Source organism: Stenella coeruleoalba (genome assembly GCF_951394435.1).
Source record: "Stenella coeruleoalba genome assembly, chromosome: 3".
Taxonomy (NCBI): Eukaryota; Metazoa; Chordata; class Mammalia; order Artiodactyla; family Delphinidae; genus Stenella; species Stenella coeruleoalba.
Window position 1 is genome coordinate 8,648,137 of NC_137148.1, and position 23,214 is coordinate 8,671,350.

A 23,214-nucleotide genomic window follows, 5' to 3' on the forward strand; every position below is an offset into this window, starting at 1 on the left:
GGTCCGTGAGCCATGGCCGCTGAACCTGCGCGTCCGGAGCCTGTGCTCCGCAACGGGAGAAGCCACAACAGTGAGAGGCCTGCGTACCGCAAAAAAAAAAAAAAAAATAGACTTACAGGTCAATGAAATAGACTTGAGAGTCCAGAAATTAAACCACTTATGTATGGTCAATTGAGTTTTGACAAAGGTGCATGACAATTCAACAGAGAAAGAATAAGTCTTTTCAACAGAGACTGGGACAACTGGATATCCACATACAAAGGAATGAAGCTGTAACTCTACCTCACACCATATACAAAAATTAACTCCAAATGAATCAAAGACTCAAACGTAAGAGCTAAAACTATTAAACTCCTAGAAGAAAACATAAATGTAAATATTCATGACCATGAGTTAGGCAATTATTTCTTAGATAACACCAAATGCACAAGATAATGAAAGATAAATTAGACTTCATCAAAACTAAAAATGTTTGTGCTTCAAAGGACACTATCAAGAAAGTGAAAAGACAACCCATAGAATGGGAGAAAATACTTAAAAATCATACATCTGGTAAAAGTCTAGTGTCCAGAGTAATTAAAGAACTCTTACAACTCACCAATAAAAAAGATAAATAATTTAATTTATTAAATGGGCAAACGATTTGAATGGACATTTCTCCAAAGAACATATATGTGGCCAATATGCACATGAAAAGATACTCAACATCATTCATCATTAGAGAAATGCAAATCAAAGCCACAATGAGATACCACTTCATACTCATTAGGATGGCTATAATAAAAAAGATGGACAATAACAAGTGTTGGTGAGGACGCAGAGAAACTGGAACCCTCATATGTCATTGGTGAGAATGGAAAGTGGTACAGCCACTTTGGAATGTAATTTGGCAGTTCCTCAAAGAGTTAAATATAGAATTACCATAAGACCCAGCAAGAGAATTGAAAACGAATGTTCTCACAAAAACTCATATAGAAATGTTCATAACAGCATTATGCATTATAGCCAAAAAGTGGAAACAATCCAGATGTCCATCAACTGATGAATGGATAATAAAATCTGGCCTATCCATACAGTGGAATATTATTCAGCCATAAAAAGTAATGAAGTACTGTTACACGCTACAACATGGATAAACACTGAAAACATAATGCTAAGTGAAAGAAGGCAGGCGCAAGAGGCCACATATATAGTATGATTCCATTTAGGTGAAATTTCCAGAGTAGACAAATTCATAGAAACAGAAAACAAATTACTGGTTTCCAAGGGCTGGGGAAGTAGAGGTTGGGGGTTACTGCCTGTTGGCACAGGGTTTATTTCTGGGGTGTAGAAAATGCTCTGACGTTAAATGGTGGCAATGATCGCACAATTTGTGAATATACTAAAAACCACTGAACTGTACACTTAAACAATCAGTGCCCTAACAGTAAAGTACTAGTTCCTGTTTTAAAAAAAAAACAAAGCATCAGACAAAATACTGATATTTGAAAATCTGATTATGTCCCAAAAATTATATTAAAAGTTATTACAATTAAGATGAAAATGAAAACACTAAAAATCATAATAATTTTCTTTAAGTGGCATCTATTTTCCTTAAATAGAATTTTATCATTGCTTTTTTTTTTTTTTTTTTTTTTTTTGCGGTACGAGGGCCTCTCACTGTTGTGGCCTCTCCCGTTGTGCAGCACAGGCTCCGGACGTGCAGGCCCAGTGGCCACGGCTCACAAGCCCAGCCGCTCCGTGGCATGTGGGATCTTCCTGGACCGGGGCATGAACCTGTGTCCCCTGCATCGGCAGGCGGACTCTCAACCACTGTGCCACCAGGGAAGCCCTGTCATTACTTTTATATATCATAGAGTGTAGATGTAAAAATGTGTCATCAAAGCTACATTTGTATAGGATAATGGCTAATAAAATGGCGAAAAAATCACTCCTTCTTTCTTTTATTAGGATAATTATCATAAAATATTCTGCAATGATTATTTTTCAGTAGGAGGCAAATCACGTCTATTCATTGATTATGCTCCACTTTCTCCCTTTCCTCAACATGCTTACCATTTTACAAAAAAATTGATCAATGAAGTTTAATAAAGTACAGCCATAGTTAAGGCAGGTATTTGCAACTATTGAAGTTTATTCTCTAGTTTTTTCACTTTGCACTGACTATCCATTGACTCATCAAAAATTTCACCATTGTTCCTTTTGAAATACAGTGTGTGTATACGTGTTTTTAATTTTGGAAAAGAAATGGCAACCAGTCCAAGGAAACTAACTATAATCTGATATTCATTAAAACAAGGATCACTCTTAAAAGATAATTATAAAAGTATGACAATTATCTCATAACCTCAGATGATATAAATTGACCTACAGCTCTAAAGCTCAATCGTTATTCTTTAGAAAATGTAAAAACCTAGAGAAGCTCCTGAAGGTTTAAAACACTGGAGGATAAAATTTCCATTATGTTTAACATCATTCCCGCACTGTTACTGTGGATATACAATAGATTTTAGAGGGCACTGATCATACTGGATTTGAATTGTAATTATCACATGTATCAACTGCTATCTGAATAGATTTCTTAACTAAAATACATTACAATTATAATGTTTATTACACCTTTCTTACAAGAAGCTTGCTTTTCAGAATTCTCTCACTAATCCATGAAAAAGGAGGGAGAAATCAGAGATTAATATCCCTATTTCATTTTTTAATAAGAGAAAGTGAGAAATGAAAAGCCATCAATAAGATTCTGTACATTAAAAATCCCATTGAGAACACGGGGAGGGGGAAGGGTAAGCTGGGACAAAGTGAAAGAGTGGCATGGACTTATATATACTACCAAATGTAAAACAGATAGCTAGTGGGAAGCAGCCGCATAGCACAGGGAGATCAGCTCGGTGCTTTGTGACCACCTAGAGGGGTGGGATAGGGAGGAAGGGAGGGAGACGCAAGAGGGAGGGGACATGGGGGTATATGTATAAGTATAGCTGATTCACTTTGTTATACAGCAGAAACTAACACACCATTGTAAAGCAATTATACTCCAATTAAGATGTTTAAAAAAAAAAATCCCAAAGAACCTACAAAGGAGCTACAAGGACTAATAACTGGGTCCTGATCAACATATAAAAAACAGTTGTACTTTTAGGTACCAGAAATAAAAAATTGGAAATTGACTTTTTTAAACTACTATTTACAATAGAACCCCAAAACATGAACTACTGAGGTACAAATCCAATAAATATGTTCAAGATCTGTATGCTAAAAACTACCAAATGCTGGCAAAAAAAATTTAAATACTTAAATAAACATGAGATATACTGTGTTCATGGATTGGAAGACTCAATATTGTTAAGATGTCAATTCTCCCAAATTAATTTATAGATTTAATGCAAATTCCTTCAAAATCCCAGTAGACATTTTTGTAGAAATTGGCAAGCTTATTCTAAAATTTTCATGGAGAGGCAAAGGAACTGCAATAAGCCAAAACACTTTTTACAAAGAACAAAGCTGAGATTTACCATGAAGCTGTAATACTTAAGATGGTAAGGAACTGAAGAGAGATAGACACATAGATCAGTAGAACAAAACACACAGTCCAGAAGTAGACTCACATATATTTTGTCAACTGATTTTCAACACAAATGCAATGACAATTCAAAAGAGAACAGTTTTTTCAACAAATGTTGCTAGAATAATTGGATGGCCACATGCAAAGAAATAAACCTTAATTCATACCTTATTCCACAACATTTTACCCAAAATGGATCATAGACCTTAATGTAAAACCTAAAACTGTAACTATAAACCTAAACTACAAAAGTAAACATAGGAGAAAAACTTTGTGACTTGGCAAAATTTCTTAGATATGATATGAAAGTACAACTCATAAAAGATAGATTAAGTTGGACTTCATCAAAATTAAAAACTTCTGCTTTGCGACATAAAGAACAGCTTTGTGGTTGCCAAGGGCGGTGGAGGGAGGGATGGATTGGGAGTTTGGGGTCAGCAGATGCAAACTATTATTTATTGAATGGACAAACAACAAGGTCCTGCTGCAGAGCATAGGGAACATATTCAATATCCTGTGATAAACCATAATGGAAAAGAATATGAAAACAAATGTATATATATGTATAACTGAATCACTTTGCTGTACAGCAGAAATTAACACATTGTAAGTCAACTATACTTGAATAAAATAAATTTTTTTTAAAAACTTCGGCTTTGCAAAATACACTGCTAAACGAAGGAAAAAGAGAAGCCACAGACTGGGAGAAAATGTTGGCAAAACATATGTCTGATAAAACACATGTCTGATATATGTTTGGATCCTAAATTTATAAAGAACTATCAAAACTTAATAATAGGTAAACAAACAACCCAATTTTAAAAACAGGCGAAAGATCTGAACAGACACCTCATTAAAGAACTGATTTGCTATGGGTAGCAAATAAGATTAGGAAAAGATGCTCCCCATTACATCATTAGGAAAATACAAAATGATGCCCTAATAAGAAACCAGAACAAACCTATTGGAACGAGAGGAGAAAACTCAGAAAACCAAGTGCTGATGAAGATGCCGAGCAAGCAGAATTCCCCCTGCACTGCTGGTGGGAATGCGGATAATACAGCCACAGCCTGGCGATTTCTTATAACATAACGAACACCCAGCAATTCTATTTCTAGGGATTTACCCAACTTCAACAAACACTCGTGTTCACAAAAAAGCAAAAATGAAAAATAAAATAAAGGGCTTCCCTGGTGGCGCAGTGGTTGAGAGTCCGCCTGCCGATGCAGGGGACACGGGTTCGTGCCCCGGTCCAGGAAGATTCCACATGCTGCGGAGCGGCTGGGCCCGTGAGCCATGGCCGCTGAGCCTGCGTGTCCGGAGCCTGTGCTCCGCAACGGGAGAGGCCACAGCAGTGAGAGGCCTGCGTACCGCAAAAAAAAATAAAATAAAATAAACACTATTCAAATGTTTGTAGCGACTTTATTCATAATCATCAAGAGTTGTAGGGAAAAAAATCCAAATTTTTTCTACTGGTGAATGATAAAGTCGGGTATATCCATACAGTGGACCCCTACTCAGCTATAAAGATTAATAAACACGAAACAATCTCAAATACATTTTGCTAAGTGAAAGCAGCCAGACTGGGGCTTCCCTGGTGGCACAGTGTTTGAGAGTCCGCCTGCCGATGCAGGGGACACAGGTTCGTGCCCCAGTCTGGGAAGATCCCACATGCCGCGGAGCGGCTGGGCCCGTGAGCCATGGCCGCTGAGCCTGCACGTCCGGAGTCTGTGCTCCGCAATGGGAGAGGCCACAACAGTGAGAGGCCCGCGTACCACAAAAAAAAAAAAAAAAAAAAAAAGCAGCCAGACTCAAAGGCTTACATTCTCTATGATTCCATCCATACAATATTCTGGAAAATAGAGGGAGAGGAGACAGATGAGTGACTGTCAGGGAGTGAGGGTGGGGAGAGGGTCTGACCACAAAAGGCACAAGGGAATTTTGTGGGTAACGGGATTATTCTATATCTCGACTGTGTAGTAGTTAGGCGACGGTACGCGTTTGTCTTTCTGTATGTAAATGATACCTCAATTTTTAAAAGCATATAGCTTTCACATTTTACCATTAACACCTTAAAACATTAGGTTAAAACATTCTAAATGGTATTTTTATATGGTATCATTATTGGCCAACACTTGGAAGACATTTCCATTGATATTTCCTTAGGCCAGAATATTGGTTTTTCTGAACAAAGGATTGACAACTGAAAGAAAAAAACCATATCAAACCCACTTTGAAACTTTGAAGCTTTCTCCCTCTGTGGGAGAAAAACTGTCAATAGCAAACCCCTGTCCTTCATCATTTCCCTCCACAGACAAATGGAGCAGTAAGATCCTCGTTCTTGTTTTAATTCCAGCAACAGTTCCTTTGATTCTGGGACAAAATTCATCATAATCAGTCTGGATTATTTTCACATTTGCTAGCAGTTTGCAGGATTTGACCAACAGTCATATGGATAATTTGAAATATTTGTTTGTTCCTATCACGCTAAACATAATCCATTGCATTCTGTAGCAAAGTAATTCTTTATGCCTGAAAAAAAAAATCAGAACCTTCTGTTTTAATGGAAACTCTTTTTATATAGGATCAAATCCCTGTCTTAAAAAGCATCAAGTAAAAACCTTAACAAATAATCACCAAACTACAGAAGATACAAAACACCAATCTGTGAACCAAACAGTGAAACAGAATGAAATGTCAATCCATCATGTACTTACCTCAGAGAACTGCTGAGCGCTCAAGCTTCTTTTCTTCCCTTTGCCTAACTACTAAGTGGGTGGAAATGTTTTCCTTTCATTTACTGGAAACAAAAGTGATGCTGCATCAGCAGATAGGCTACGAAATAAAATAAAAACAAAAAAAAGACAAGATGATGCCTAGTTAAACGTGAACAGAAAACGACAAGAGGCTTCGTAAGGGTGTGAATTTTTGCGATCAAAAACTGTATTTGTAAAAACTAAAATGTGGAAGGAAAACACCTAACACCTCCTCAAGAACAGAAAGAGGACACAGCACATGCCAGGTCCCAAAATGCAAGAGAGACAGAATGGAAGATAAGATGAAGGTGAGTGTCTGAGAGAGGAGGAGAAAAGTCAGCTGAGCTGAACCGATGGACAGTGGAAAGTGATTTGTAAATTGTAAATACAAGCAGAAACACAGGGTGAGTGTGAAACCCATTGTTCTATTTTGGAACCCACCACCCAAAATACTTAGATTTTGAATTGAGATATTATAAATGAAAAATTGTCAGTAGAGAGAAATGTTATCTCAATTAGTGATTATGCTAAGAAAAACTTCTTCATTAGAAATTGCAAGTTTAGGGACTTCCCTGGCAGTCCAGTAGTTAGACTCCATGCTTCCACTGCCAGGGGCACAGGTTCAATCCCTAGTCAGGGAATTAAGATCCCATGTGCTGAGCAGTGTGGCCAGAAAAAAGAGAAAGAAAGAAATTTCAAATTTAGACTCATTTACTCAGGAAGAAACCAGCACTGCGAGAATTTCATAGTCATCCAAAGGGAAAGAAAGTTTTAAAAAACAGAATGGATAGCAAAATGTATTCCAACTAGGGCTTTTTTAATCTACAGAGAGACAGCTGGGTCAGTTAACTGCTCTTAATGAATCCATGTTGGAATAAAATATTGTCCAGAAATAAGATTATTACTGGGGAGGTTGGAGAAATCATGTACCAGAGGAGAAGTAAGGAGATCTCTTAGCAGTGTGCAAACATTAGTCCTGAAAAGGGGAGGAAGGTCAATTCTGGAAACTACAGACTGACAAGACCTGGACCTCAGGAAAGAGTCAGGCTGAGAAGGTTTATGCACAGCAGCAAAAAGGAAGCAGACTCCTGCTGTATGTGACAACACGGACTAACCCAGATGACACCGTGCTGAGTGAAGTAGGCCTCCACAGAAGGACAAATACTGCATGAGTCCACTTCCACAAGGGATCTAACATAGTCAAACTCACAGAAGCAGAGAGTGGAATGAGGGTTGCCAAGGGCTTGGTAGAGGGATAAAGAGGAGCTGTGTTCAGTGGGTATAAAGTCTCAGTTATACGGGATGAATAAATTCTAGAAGTCTAGGCCTTCCCTGGTGGCGCAGTGGGTAAGAATCCGCCTGCCAATGCAGGGGACATGGGTTCGAGCCCTGGTCCGGGAAGATCCCACATGCCACGGAGCCACTAAGCCCATGCGCCACAACTACTGAGCCTGGGCTCTAGAGTCCACGAGCCACAACTACTGAAGCCCACATGCCACAACTACTGAGTCCGTGTGCCACAACTACTGAAGTCCACGTGCCTAGAGCCCGTGCTCCACAGCAAGAGAAGCCACCGCAATGAGAAGCCCGTGCACCACAATGAAGAGTAGCCCCCACTCGCCACAACTAGAGAAAGCCCGTGTGCAGCAGCAAAGACCCAACGCAGCCAAAAATAAATAATTAATTTATATATATATATATATATATATATATATATATATATATTATAGAAGTCTACTGCTCAATACAGTGCCTACAGTGAAGAATTCAATATCGTACACTTCACAATTTGTTAGGAGGGCAGACCTCATGGTAAGTGTTCTTACCACCAAGACAAGAACAACTACAAAACACAAACGAGTAGGAGGAAACTCTTGGAGGGGATGGATATGTTTATACCTTGACTGTGGTGATGGTTTCACAGGTGTGTGCATATGTCCACTCAGCAAACTGTATACATTAAATACACCCAGGATTTTGTTGGGGGGTTTTTTGTGTATCGATTAAACTTCAATAAACCTGTTTTGTTTTTTAAGAAAAATGTGAGAAAGCAAATAATAAAAAAAAATGAGTCAAAAAAAATATGTAGGGACTACAGAAGACAGTATGGATGGCTAGGAATGAATCATGGCAGGGTAGCGGGTTTTCTTTTTTAACTAGGAAGCCAACATCACTGGGTGTGGGATAAAGGAAAACAGTGTAGCTGGACTTCAGTAAGACATGTGAACAACTCTCCCCTGACACCCTTCATTCGCCCATTTATTCAACAAATACTATGGACCAACCGCCTAAGACATCCAGGCACTGTCTTCCGAGCTGGGACACAGTGATGAATTCCACGTGGAGGTGACATTCTGGCTACACGCTCATCTACACATCCTTGTAGTCAAGAAAGAGGGACACGAGCTGTAAGAGAGCATCACTGAGTAGAGTATAAGCTCAGTGAACAACAGCCTCCCAGGAGTGCGGCCAGAAGAGCAAAAGTACAGGTTACAGGTGGGGAGGTCTCAGGGTTCTGCCTCATTCTGTGGCTGCTTCCTTCACACAACGTGGATGAGAAGACTGATGGCATGGTGGTTACAGCTGTGGGCAGCACAGGGGCAACCAGATGACTGGATGATGAAATTAGGATCCAGCAGTCCCCTCAAAACCCCTGGCAGTCGGGCAAGTCAAACACAATGAAATTTCAAAAGGAATATATTTAAGGTTCTTTATTTGCTTCAAAAAACTAAAACCCACTTGGGTCAAAAAAAAAAAAAAAACTCCATGAATGTGGCTTATATAAGATTATTATATAGGACAGATGACGACTTAGAAGCATAACTAAAAATTCCATGTGAGTTGAGAGTGTCATGTGTCGTCTAATTTGAAGATGAGGAAGGCGGTCATCCGTTCTCCTCTGTGCTCGTTGGGCCACATCTGGGGCCATGTCTGGGTCCAGGAGTCACACTTTAGAAAGATCATCATACAAACTCTAGCTTCTGTTAAGAGGAGAGTTACCAGCCTAGGGAGGTTAGTTTATATGAAGAGCTTGGAGAATAGAAGATTCACTGGGGACAGGAGACGGTCCCTCAAATCTTTGAAATTCTAGCCCATGGAAGAAGAATTAGATTCCTTCAGGGTGATCCCCAGGGGGTAAAATTAGACCAGTGGGTGGGAAGTGCCAGGGAGCCTGGTTTCAGTCACGTTTACAGAAGGCATTTCCAACAGGGATGCCCAAGGTAAACGGGCTGCCTGAAGGGCTGGGAGTGAACGGCCAGTCCCGGGAAGCATTCACTCAGGGCTCCCTAGACACAAAGGAAACATTTCAGACAGGAGTTACGGTTATTTAGAATCAATAACCTAAAGGTTCCATTCAGCACTGTCCGTGCATGTCACTTGCTAATCTACGCAGGATGTCCTTTTTTAGGCAGTACAAAAAGCAAAAGAGAATGCATTTTGGCTTTTAACTTGCTGTCAAAATTTGGTGTTGGGCGTGACCCGTTCCAAACGTTAGTGGCAATCTCCCAGAGAAGGAGGAGGTAAAGGACACCGAGGGCGAAGGTGGGGGGGGCGGGGGCTGGACGTGACCTACAGTGGCTGGGAAGGAGGGTGGCGGAGGGGAAGGTCTGGCCCAGGGAAGGGAATCTCTGCTCAGGGCTGCCCGCTTCCCTCCTCACCCACTGAATCCACCACCTCGCTCCACCCACCTCCTGTCTTCCAGTCTCTAACTTTGGGGACTGCTGACCTAAATCATACAAATCACGTGTTTGTCTGTTCCATTTGATGATAAAGACACATATCAGGGGAGAAAGAGGGAAAGACCCGAAGATGAAAAGAAAGGACTTCCCTGGTGGTCCACTGGTTAAGACTCCACATTCCCAAAGCAGGGGGCACAGGTTCGATCCCTGGTCTGGGAACTAAGATCCCGCATGCTGCACGGCAAGGCCTAAAAAAAAAAGATGAAAAAGAAATCACAAACAATATGTAACCAGCACGATGAAAAAGAAATCACAAACAACAAGTAACCAACACAAACCACTGAAATTCAGTTCTCCATCTTCACAAAAGCGCAGTTCTGACTGCCGGTGGATGTGCCCTGAAATACCCAGCTCTCCAATTTTCCACTCATTTACCAACGTACATGGTCACAACAGCCCAGCTTTCTGCTCCACAGCATTGCTGAGCAGGTCTCTCTCCGATGTGCTTTATTTTTTAACATCTTTATTGGAGTATAATTGCTTTACAATGGTGTGTTAGTTTCTGCTTTATAACAAAGTGAACAGTTATACATATACATATGTTCCCATATCTCTTCCCTCTTGCGTCTCCCTCCCTCCCACCCTCCCTATCCCACCCCTCTAGGTGGTCACAAACCACCTAGCTGATCTCCCTGTGCTACGCGGCTGCTTCCCACTAGCTATCTGTTTTACGTTTGGTAGTGTATATATGTCCATGCCACTCTCTCACTTTGTCACAGCTTCCCCTTCCCCTCCCCATATCCTCAAGTCCTTTCTCTAGTAGGTCTGTGTCTTTATTCCCGTCTTACCCCTAGGTACTTCATGACCATTTTTTTTTCTTAGATTCCATATATATGTGTTAGCATATGGTATTTGTTTTTCTCTTTCTGACTTAATTCACTCTGTATGACAGTCTCTAGGTTCATCCACCTCACTACAAATAACTCAGTTTCGTTCCTTTTATGGCTGAGTAATATTCCATTGTATATATGTGCCACATCTTCTTGATCCATTCATCTGTTGATGGACACTTAGGTTGCTTCCATGTCCTGGCTATTGTAAAGAGAGCTACAATGAACATTGTGGTACATGACTCTTTTTGAATTATGGTTTTCTCAGGGTATATGCCCAGTAGTGGGATTGCTGGGTCGTATAGTAGTTCTATTTTTAGTTTTTCAAGGAACCTCCATACTGTTCTCCATAGTGGCTGTATCAATTTACATTCCCACCAACAGTGCAAGAGGGTTCCCTTTTCTCCACACCCTCTCCAGCATTTATTGTTTCTAGATTTTTTGATGATGGCCATTCTGACCAGTGTGAGATGATATCTCATTGTAGTTTTGATTTGCATTTCTCTAACGATTAATGATGTTGAGCATTCTTTCATGTATCTTTTGGCAATCTGTATATCTTCTTTGGAGAAATGCGTATTTAGGTCTTCTGCCCATTTTTGGATTGGGTTGTTTGTTTTTTTAATATTGAGCTGCATGAGCTGCTTGTAAATTTTGGAGATTAATCCTTTGTCATATTATTTTTTTTTTGGCTGCATTGAGTCTTCGTTGCTGCGCACAGGCTTCAGTGGTTGCAGCACGTGGGCTCAGTAGTTGTGGCTCATAGGCTCTAGAGCGCAGGCTCAGTAGTTGTGGCACACAGGCTTAGTTGCTCCGCGGCACGTGGGGTCTTCCTGGACCAGGGCTCGAACCCGCATCCCCTGCATTGGCAGGCAGATTCTTAACCACTATGCCACCAGGGAAGTCCCTCAGATGTGCTTTAAAAAGTGGCATCTCATATGTGAATTGGAGCTAACCTTCTATCTGAACTTGTAAAAATTAACTTTTCACTGAAAAGTCATATGTATGGTAAAAATGCAAAAAATAATTTTTTAAATATGTAATGAAAGACATCTTCCTCTTACCTCAAGTCCCAAACACCACCCACCCTCCTGAGACGCAAAAGCTATTACCAGTTTCTCCTATATTCATAGATGACTTCGGGCAGGATGTGTGTGTGTGTGTGTGTGTGTTAGAAACAGAACACATGTGTGAGCATGTGAATGCTCCGTGATGACATAAACAGATGCAAGCATCACTGTTCTGCCACTTGTTCGTTATACCTGACAACATCCCACGCTGCAGCAACACCTATTGTTATAACACCAATTAACTTGCAGACCACTGGTGCAGAGAGTAGAGAAAAACCTGTAAGTCATATTGGTTCATGTGTGATTTTCCTGCAAGGGGAGCTTAGCTTTGAATGATGAGAGCAGAATTGGAAGCTTCGGCTGGAAGGGAAGTAGCTCTCAACCTGGGGCCCTTTCTGTTGTACTTTAAGAAATTGTAAAAGGAGGGTCTGCATCGCCCAAGGGCTTATACAGTCCTGGGCTTGCAGCAAGTGGAAGCCCTAGGAGACTCATCGTTGCTGTGCTGTTCCCCCAAACCAGCATTCCCACGCTATTTGAATAAATTATTATCCCCTGGGGCAGTCTCCAGTGCCACTGAGCTGTCCATCTGGACAGTCCAGGTAATCTCCCCAGGTACCAGTGATTCTTTCTGTTAATGCTCTGATTTCAAGGTTGCACCCATTTTGAATAGTCTCCCATTAACCCAACTTTTCCATAAGGCAGGTGATGTTTAATGTGCATTGTTGAAGAACACGTGTCACAGCACAGGAACCTCTCTCCGGAAATCACACGTGCATTGGTACGCGTCACTCTGCTGTAGTTTTTTTCACAGCTGCTCCAGACACACAGACCAGAAGGTACTAACTAGTCTCCAAATGATGCACATTTAGGCTAGGTCCAATTATTTACTTACGAAACTGATGCCATAATTGACTTGGTCAGATGTTCTTATGGACTGATTTGTGTCCTCCCAAAATTCACGTGTTGAAGCCCTAACTTCCAGGACCTCAAAGACAGGGCCTTTAAAGAGGTGATTAAGTTAACATGAGGCTACTAGGGTGGGGCCCTAATCTGGCAGGACTGGTGCCCTTACAGGAAGAGAAAGACACACCAGGGATGCACGTGCGCAGGGGAAAGGCCACGTGAGGACGCAGTGAGAAGGCGGCCATCTGCAAGCCAAGGAGACCAACCCTACTGGCACCTTGATCTTAGATGTCCAGCCTCCAGACTGTGACACATAAACTTCTGTTGTTGAAACCACCCATTTTGTGACATTTTGTCACGGCAACCTGAGCAAACTAATACAGATGGGTACTTTTCACCAGTCGTTTATTTCCCAGCATAGGTGGTCTGTCTGCACTAACCCATCTGTAGGTGGGGTAGACCTATCAGGCAGGTAGATGGGAATTCAGTTCTGCTTAGAAGGTATTATTATTACTCGAGGACCACCCTGTGCCCGCTACCATGTGATAGAACCCAGGCTTCAGAGTTTCTCAAGTGTTGCTCATACATAAGCTAACTGGGTAGACGGGATTGATTCCCGAGCAACAGAATGTCCCCTGCATCCTGCCCAGGCAGTGAAATGGGGGAAATCTCAGATTTAATATCAGAGGGCCTGGGTTTGAATACCAGCTCCACTACTTGCCTAGTAGTGCCTGGGCCTTAGCAAACGAATCTCTCTAAATGCCTCCATTTACCCCACTAAGAAATACCATGTCTACACTGCAGAGCTAACATAAGAATTAAAAATAAAGTATGTAAAAGGCTGATCACATGGTAGACAGTCATTACACGAGCACTATCATAGTTTCTGGACTACGAATTTCCATTCATAATTAACATTTTCAAGTCAAGAGAAACTTCCGGCAACCACAGTTTGCCTTTCCAAGCTGTCACGGATGTACCAGTTGAGTAGTATAGACTGGGGTAAGGGCAGGTGGAAGCAAGGAATCTGACACTTCTCCATTACAAATTCATCTCTTTTGGTCTTACTCAAATTCATATTAACACACTCCTTAACGAAATGCAAATGCCTTTGAAAATGTGGCTTAATAGCAGAGATGTGAAAAAGGGGCTACGAGATGGGAGGAGGGATAAATTAGGAGTTTGGGATTAACAGATACACACTACTGTATATAAAATAAACAAGAAGGACCTACTGTATAGCACATGGAACTATACTCAATATTTTGTAATAACCTATAAAGGAAAAGAATCTGAAAAATACATATATGTAGAACTGAATCACTTTGCTGTACACCTGAAACTAAAACAACATTGTAAATCAACTATACTTCAATAAAAAATTTTTTAAATGTTAAAGTGTGAAAAAATGTGCAAAAACCAAAAAGGTAAAGGGGTAAAGGATAAGAGCCTGGGACAAGGTCAGTGCAGGGGGAGGTAAAGGGAAGATCACTGGAACAGCAACAGCTTCGTGAACTTGCCTTAGGATTTTGCTGACTACCAGCTATGCGGTACGGGCATTCGCCTAATGTCTTGTGACACGCCGCCCCTTCTTCAGCTGTCACGTTCCCCACGGACAATACCACAAAGCTATATTTATAGCCAACCATACAAGACCTCGCCAAACGAATGTATCCACGGAGTTTGGGATATAGATGGAGTTTTGTGAAATTATTCTGACACAGCTGCCCAATTGCTCATCCTACAATATTACAGAGAAGAAAACTCACTTGATTCCTCCCTCGAATCCTTGAATTAAACCTAGTGATCGATGAGCTACTGTTTTATCCATCCTTCCGGATAACGTTCACACCATAATATTAAATGAGAAAGAGTTAAGACATCTAATCTCCCTTACCTGGAAAAGGCATATGGTTTTTGTTTGTTTGTTTTGCGGTACGCGGGCCTCTCACTGTTGTGGTCTCTCCCATTGTGGAGCATAGGCTCCGGACATGCAGGCTCAGCGGCCATGGCTCACGGGCCCAGCCACTCCGCAGCATGTGGGATCTTCCCGGACCGTGGCACGAACCCGCGTCCCCTGCATCGGCAGGCGGACTCCCAACCACTGCGCCACCAGGGAAGCCCAGGCATATGGTTTTTGTTGCTCATATCCCATTTGCATCAGTCCACTGGGTCACGAGTGCACCAATTCCAATACAACTGTAACACGTCCTTATTACAGCAACACTTCACTCCGAAGGGAGAAGGAGTCCTGCCCGAGAGGATCCTGACGACTAAAGTTTTCTACCTGAGCGAAAAACTTTATTGTGTTATTTAGATGGAGATTTTCTTACATTTATACAAATATTCATCTTTTTCCATTTAAGTATATGACCTGCACCATCTTTGGGGAAAAAGAGCTCCTCCTGTTTAATACCTGCTATGATGAGTAGTATTTTCATTCGTCCAAAATAATCTAGTTCCTAAATGGAGCTCTTCAAGGAAGAGGACACTCCTCTGATGAAGAGGCAGCTGAGACGTTCCAGGGACAGTGACAGGTCCTCCTGCCACCCGGCGGGTGGGGGCAGGCACCTGGCAGGGGGTCCCACCCTCCATGTCCCCAGCACCATGGCCTGGCCCCTGCACGGAGCCCTTGACCCAGAGAGAAACCTGGCTCTCGTCTCTCACACCAAGTTCCTCTGGCCTCAACTTCATAACTTTAACTTCCACTAAGATTTTCCCAATTCTTCTGTTCTCCAGTTAAAATTCTCAACACCGAATCCCGTAGCTCAGCTCGCGTCTATCCGCCAGCCGCACCAGATGTCCAAACCTGGGCCGACAAACTGGAGAAGGGTCGGGGGCTTCTGATCCTCAGAAGGCTGCTCCGGGGACAAGGTTATGGGTGAGGCAGTGTCAGAAGGGAATGAGGCACTGTTAGTGACCTATTTCCACCAGAGTCTTCAAAAACAGTCCCCTGGTTTAATCAGGACCCAGGGAACACAACTGTGTTCTCTCCAGCTGAGCCCTTGGCGGGGGGGTGGTTATAGATTCCAACTTCCTTCTCTGGTCCTACACATTTCTCAGCTGGAGTCCTGATACGTTTCTCTTCACTCATCTGCACCCCAGTACTTCAACTACCTTGTTAGCAAATCACAGCCTCCTTGTGTTTGGGGATGCTGAGTTCTGCAGTTGTGTGACTCGCCTTCACCGCTGAAGGCTGCTGTGATGCCTCCCAGACCCCCGGAGGTTGGCGGCCCCGTTAAGATGGGAAAACTCATCATCATTTCAAGTCTTAGGACTCAGCCTGCTTGTGGAAGGATCCCTTCGGCAACATCCCCACCAAGTGGCTGTCCAGCCTCTGCTCCAGCATCTCCAGTGACAAGGGACTCACCAGGTCCAGAGGCAACACATTTTGACTTTAAATGACTTTATTAGGACTGTACTTCATCCTGAGGGTGAACGTCACGTCCCTCTGGCACCCACCCAATGACCCCAGTTCACACCCCAGAGCCACAGAACAGGTCGAATTGCAGGGAAGCAGCCAAGTGCAGTAAGACCCTGCGCCTCCGGGTCAGGTTGTAACTGAGCAAGTTAATGATGACACACCACCACCCGCCCCTTGGTTAAAAAAGGAAAAATAAGTAAAGACGGTGCCACCTCCCTGAGGATGAGAACGGGACAGTTCCAGTGCATGGAAACCCAGGCACACAGCCGTGTTATCACTTTCCTTTCTGCTGCTGCTTGGCAGCCCTTCAAAAGCTGAAAGCTCTTTCCTCCGAACCGTCTCTCACCCAGGATAAACATCACAACCACTCTGTACCTCTTAGGATGTCTTTTCAGGACCCTTTACCATCTAGAAGTCACTCTGCTTATCAATGCAGTTTCTTCTGCTCCCTTTTCTAATTCTAGTTTTTTACATCACCCATGTTAGTTTAGGGACAAACTGCCAAAAGCTTCCCCCGTGTGAGCCTGGAAGGGAGACCTGGAGAGGAGACCCCTCCCGGGGAGGCCTCCTTTGCGAGCATGGTCCAACCACACCCTCCAACGGCCCAGTAGAACTTCTGGAGCCTATTCAGTCCTGACCATCAGGTCAGCGGGATGGTTTGCTGCCCTTCACAGCCGGCACGTGGGAGAGTCCTCTTGAAGCTTAGCTCCCTTTAACTTCCTTTCCTCATCAGAGCTAAGGGAATGCTGGCTAGGGCCCGGACAAGTCTGGGCAGTGCCAAGCGTGGCTCTCTTAAGTACCAGTTTGTCTTAGCCTGGGCTGCTCTAACTGGGGGGCTTAAACACCAAGCATTTACCTCTCACAGTTCTGGAGGCTGGGGAGTCCAAAGTCAAAGCGCTGGCTGATCCAGAGTCTGGTGGGGGCCTGCGTCCTCGTTCACAGATGGCCCTTTTCTCGCTGTGTCCTCACGTGGTAGAAGGGGTGAGGGAGCTCTCTGGGGGTCTCTTTTATCAGGGCACTAATCCCGTTGATGAGGGCCCCACCCTCATGACCTAAAGCAAAGGCCCCACCTCCTGATACCATCACACTGTGGGGGGGGGTTAGGATTTCAACACAGGAATTTTGGGGGACTCAAACGTGCAGTCCATAACACAGCTCCTCTACTTGGCAACCCTACCTGTCAAGAAAGGCAGTCTAAGGTGATTTCTTCCTTTTTCTAATTCCTTTCCCATCCTGAGAAATCATCTCTCCCCCTACAGAACTCCCTGGGGCAGGGATACAGCTGAAGCTCTGCTATTACTCATCCCTGCCCATGTCCCCAAGGACAGGATGCTCTCCTCGGATGTCACTGTGAAGGCCATGTCCAAGTTCACAGCCCCCTTGACTTGGTAAAGAGTTCCCAAACACCACTCTGGGAGCAGGCTTCCCTGCTCCTGGGAGCTCGCCGTCTCTCTGGGACACTCCAGACATACCTTCCAACCTCGCTAGCAGGTGTTGCCTCCTCCAGGGCCCTCCAGACTGGGGGAGTGGGCTCATTCACACTGCCGGGCACCTCTCGCCCCAATGCAGCCTCAACCCTCCTGTCTCCGTCAGGCTGCTGAGGGTGCAAATAACACAGCACCCACGTAAAAACAGCTTAAGAACAACATGGTTTTATCACTTCACCGCACAAGATGTCTTGAAGTCAGAGGCTCCAGGTCGGTTCAGCCACTCAGTGCGTCATCAAAGAAAGACCCAGAGTCTTTCCTTCTTTCTGCTCCTCCAGCCTCAGTATCTTGGGTTTCATCTTCATTTTTTCCCCAGTGGTTGCAAAATGGCTGCTAAAACTTCACGTGTTACTGCCGCAAAACCTTTCCCGAAGTTGCTAGCGGATGGACCCTCCAACCTCACTGGAGGAAACTGGATTACTTGCCCATAGCCCATCCTGACGCCCAGGGGATGGGATCAGACAACGGGCAGGGCCCACGTTCCCTGAACTCATCAACGTCTGACACCTGGATAACTGGTGCCTGTCACCAAGGAGAGGGGAGATGGCTGTTGGGCAGGAGGGAGCAGAGTCTGCACACCCCCTTGGCTGGTCTACTGGCACCCCCTGCTGCCTGGGTCAGCAAACTTTGCTGTCCAGACCAGGTGAGGAATACTCCACCATGGCCCACACGACCCCAACATCTTAATAAAGGGCTGATCACACTAGGGCCGCAGTGGGCAACGAGCCACACCACACAACCAAGGGATGTGCTTCTTGTCTGTCGAGACTTAAGTAGACTCCTGTCGTATGTTCTGCAACGGCTTCAAGGTCTTTTCTGGAAGGCACTCGGCCAGGGCTAAGCTAGGAAATACACATACTAGCACAAGCTTAGGAGACTCCTGGACTTGAGGACACTGAATTCTTCACAGCAGGTCTTTAATAATTTTGGCCATCAGGGAAAGTACTTTGGCAGTGGGGTAGTATCCAGTTGCGTGGTTTAAATATCAGGAATCTTACATTTTTTTTATTCTGGCTATCACCTGTCCTGGTGTATGCCATCTCCCAGCAACAGTGAACAATGTATGTGGAAGAGTCTCATTTCCTACATCTTCTAAACTTGGTTTCATGTGCAGTTGGTGGAGCTAAGCATTTCGAGAAGTCTGAATGCCAGAGTTGGCTGAGGGTCTGATGAGGTGCCCACCTGGCACACCTGGGGAACACAAGCATTGCAATCCTGGGGCCATGCTTCCAGAGAAAGATTCGTTCAGATGGAAATGTGCTCAAGTCTTTGAGCACCTGAGTGTTAATGGAACCTCCAGGTCTGTTCACAAAGGCTCCTGTTATGCTACATGAACCCTAAGCTGTATTTCTACTGTTTTTTTTAACTTTAAATTTTATCAGGTTAGCACTTGCCTCTGATTTCAATCTGTATAGACATTTTTTGAATCCCATTTTTGACATCAAATATAGCAGCTCTCATTCCCTGCCTCATGTTGTTTGCAAATTTGATCAGTATCCTTAACCTAGGAACTAAAAGTCAATTAAAGACCCTGCAGATGCCATGAATCACAGAACTTCTATGAAACGGTCCGTTTTTCTCTAAGGTTGCAGGACCAAGCATCATCTAATTCTCAAGAAGCTAAAGGAGGAACCCCCAAAACAGTCAAGTCATACATGACTCTGCAGATAGCCTGATGCCTCTACAAGTCCAGCAGGAATATGTCTAGGAAATTATGGAATACCTCCAAGGTTCCACAAAACCCGGCCTCTGCCCACCCCACCCTCCTGGCAGGGAGCTCCGAGAGGTCCCTCTCCAGATGCACCCAGCCAAGTTACAGGTCTGGCTGGAATGGAAGGTGGCAGCAAGGGGAAGACACCAAAACTACACACAGCGAGAAAGAATTTGTTCTTCGTAAGGAAATCAGGGACTATTGGGAAACGGATGGATGGTGACAGCTAAAAACCTGACACATGTCCCCAACATCCCAGCCCCTCACCCCAGACACACAGTTTCTCTCTACACCACCCACTGTTTACCTCTTCCAGAGAATTCACACACAGTGACATTCACTCACCTGTTTGTTTGTCTCTCTTCTAGAACACGAATCCCATAAGATTCAGGAACTTGCATGTCATTAACCATTGAATCGGAAAAGCTTATTATACAGCAGACACTCAATAACCATTTGCTGAATGAATGAATGAGTCCACAGTGGCTTCTCACTAAAATGAAGATTATCAAATTGATCATATTTTTATCAGTTTAGTTAAAGATGCAAACCATCTCACTTTATATCAAATCTCTCTTAAAATGCTTTGGTATTTAGATTTCAGGTATATAATTGGGAGTTTATTTTCCATGATACACAAGGATTATTCAACCACCATTCAATATTAATTTTTCAGATATGTGAAGCTTGTCTACTCACATTCAGAGGTTTTCCTTAACTTGTCTTTATCTAAATCAGTCAAGTCTCTTCTCATAAATGAGAAATATTAAATAAAGGGCTGCTTTCATAAAATAAAGAAGTGACTAGCAGAAATAATATGAAACTTCTGTGAACAAGCTTTTCTTTAGTGTCTAAAATAATAAACGCCACTTACAGGCCACGGACTTTGTGCCATGAGTTTTACAGATCGGTCCCCAGCCCCCTATTCAGTGTATCATTATCCCAATGACAGGGCTGCTCAGGAAACCAAGGGAAAGCCTCTTGTCCAAGGTCCCTGCTAATGAGAAAGCAGGATCTGAACCCAGGTCTGGCTTACACCAAAGCTCAGGATTGTTTATTTTACTATTAAATCCATACCAACTACTCCACTATACCTTGTGTCTTCTCTGAATACCAGAGTTCATCATATCTGAGATTCTGTCTATGGTGGGTGACATACAACTACATCATGAAGTACAGCACTGCCAATTACAGTGATAAGACACCATCAACTGGAAGGTACATCACAATTTCAGACTTGTTAAAATGTGTATTTATAGACACACATTTACACACACATGCACAGCTTAGATTCAACAAAATACAGTAATCCACTAACTTTGGAAAAAAATATTCCTAATAAGTGTTATAAAATATAAATACTGGGCTTCTCTGGTGGAGCAGTGGGTAAGAATCTGCCTGCCAATGCAGGGGACACGGGTTCGATCCCTGGTCCGGGAAGATCCCACATGCCGCGGGGCAACTAAGCCCATGCACCACAACTACTGAGCCTGTGTTCTAGAGCCCACAAGCCGCAACTACTAAGCTTGCCTGCTGCAACTACTGAAGCCCGCACGCCTACAGCCCATGCTCCACAACAAGAAAAGCCACCACAATAAGAAGCCCACGCATCACAACGAAGAGTAGCCCCCGCTCACCACAACTAGAGAAAAGCCTGTGTGCAGCAACGAAGACCCAACACAGCCAAAAATAAATAAATAACTTAATTAATTAAATTTTTAAAAAAAATTTTAAAACTATATATATATATAAATACCTCTCTAAATCCTTCAGAAAATTAATTTTGACCTAGTACAGAAAAAAAAGAGATAAATCTCAAGTGTGAATAAAGTTACAGGAAATTGCAAACATTTACAAATGCATTCCCTCCTTTTAAATTGTTTCTTCTCATCTGTGGCATTAAAGCATGTTCTTTATAATGTGAAGAGCTGCTGACATCTCTCCCACCCATCAACCATAGCTCATCATGTTCTTTATAATGTGAAGAGCTGCTGACATCTCTCCCACCCATCAACCATAGCTCATCATGTTCTTTATAATGTGAAGAGCTGCTGACATCTCTCCCACCCATCAACCATAGCTCATCCATATTTTCACACACCCGAGTGCATGAAAAGCAGTAAGCACATTTGTTTTGAACACACCATGAAAGAAGCTTTAAATCTACCTGCTGTTCTCAACTTCTGTTTATTTTCTCCAAAAGTTAAGGAAAGCAATCATAATTTCTCATTCCATAACAAGGAAAAATATCCTCTTTGCTGAAGACACAGCCTTAAGTCTCTATAAAATCAAAGACCCCCAACACTTCAGAAAATTCTCTGGATAAAGTTTATATTTGAATGACCAACTGGAAATGCACGGATCTTCAGGGCCTTTTCTTACTTCTCCTGAAAGAACTGGCATCGTAGGCCCACACGGTGTCTATCCCCTCCCCTGTGACCTGGGCCGGGGTCCAGTGTGGGAAGGGGAACCGGCAAGCAATGACTCTAGCCTCGTCCTCAAGTTCAAGCTCAAGCTTCTTCTCCAACTGCAGCATCTGTGGAGAACGACAGCCATCATTTCAGTGAGCGGATAGTCGGAGGAAATGATTTCTCAATGTCCTTTTGTATCTGCATCCCTGAAAAAAGCCTGTGCAAAATTACTGATTGTAAAAATACCACTCCTGGGCATAAATACATCATCAAATAATCCATTAAAATACAGAAGTCACATGAACAACAGTTATAAGAATATTCTAGTATCAATTATAAAATTTGCCATTTATAGCAGATGTGTATCACAGAGTTCACTTTCCTGACTAAAATCATGATGTGGCAGTAATTAATGTGAGAAGCAGCCTTAAATTATTTACCTACCTAAACATTTCAATCTACCTGTCTCAATTATTTATCTTTTTCCACATTTTTAACATGTCTGAAATCAGGATACATCGTACAATTGACATTGTCTTAGAACTATAATTGGCAACATTTTTTTTTCTTTCCCAATAGCAATGGTACATCTTAAAATCAACAGCACCTAAAATCAACAAAAAATTGTATAATTAGACCATGAAAAAATATACACATTCTACCAACTTGAAATATGATGAAATATTTCATAGTTTTTGGGGGGTTTTTCTTTGCAGTACGCAGGCCTCTCACTGTTGTGGCTTCTCCCGTTGTGGAGCACAGGCTCCGGACGTGCAGGCTCAGCAGCCATGGCTCATGGGCCCAGCCGCTCCGCGGCATGTGGGATCTTCCCGGACCGGGGCACGAACCCGTGTCCCCTTCATCAGCAGGCGGACTCTCAACCACTGCGCCACCAGGGAAGCCCGCTATTTCATAGTTTTTAAAAATGCATCCATAATACACTGATAATTAATTTCTTGATAGTCAACATAACTTATAAAAAATAAAATCCTCTTATCACTTTTGCATAATTTTATTACTATCTGTGAAGGAGGAGTTTTACTGCTTGCTAAGAGTACTGACATTGTAATTACGTCAGCAAATTAACAGCTGCTTAAAATTTTATCTTCAGGTCCTAAAATTATATTACCACCTTCACCTCCTAAAAACATCTTTTCTACTTTATTCCTTTGTTATTTTGGAATAATTTCAATTTATAGAAAAGTTGCAAGAATAGAGCAAAGAACTCCTGTATTCCTTTACCCAGGTTCACCAATTTTTAATAGTTTGTCTTATTACTCTCTTCCCCTCTCTCTGAACATTTTTTCT

The 23,214-nt window shown here is 42.8% G+C and overlaps 1 protein-coding gene across 4 annotated transcripts in view; it reads right to left on the minus strand.

Annotated features, from left to right (window-relative positions):
• Positions 1-8,742: 8,742 nt before the first annotated feature.
• ATPSCKMT (ATP synthase c subunit lysine N-methyltransferase) overlaps positions 8,743-23,214 on the minus strand; it is a 29,583-nt gene continuing 15,111 nt past the window's right edge. For 2 of the 4 annotated variants that reach the window (XM_079917897.1, XM_079917895.1), the window contains 3 exons: positions 21,878-22,031; positions 19,841-19,988; positions 8,743-10,258 (listed from right to left, as the gene is read on the minus strand). In XM_079917897.1, coding sequence (XP_079774023.1) covers positions 10,072-10,258; positions 19,841-19,988; positions 21,878-22,031 — 489 coding nt within the window. In that variant the 3' untranslated portion in view covers positions 8,743-10,071. Of the gene's footprint in view, positions 10,259-17,668; positions 17,895-19,840; positions 19,989-21,251; positions 21,284-21,877; positions 22,032-23,214 lie in introns of those variants that run through there. The other 2 variants (XM_079917896.1, XM_079917898.1) reach the window with 2 other exon arrangements.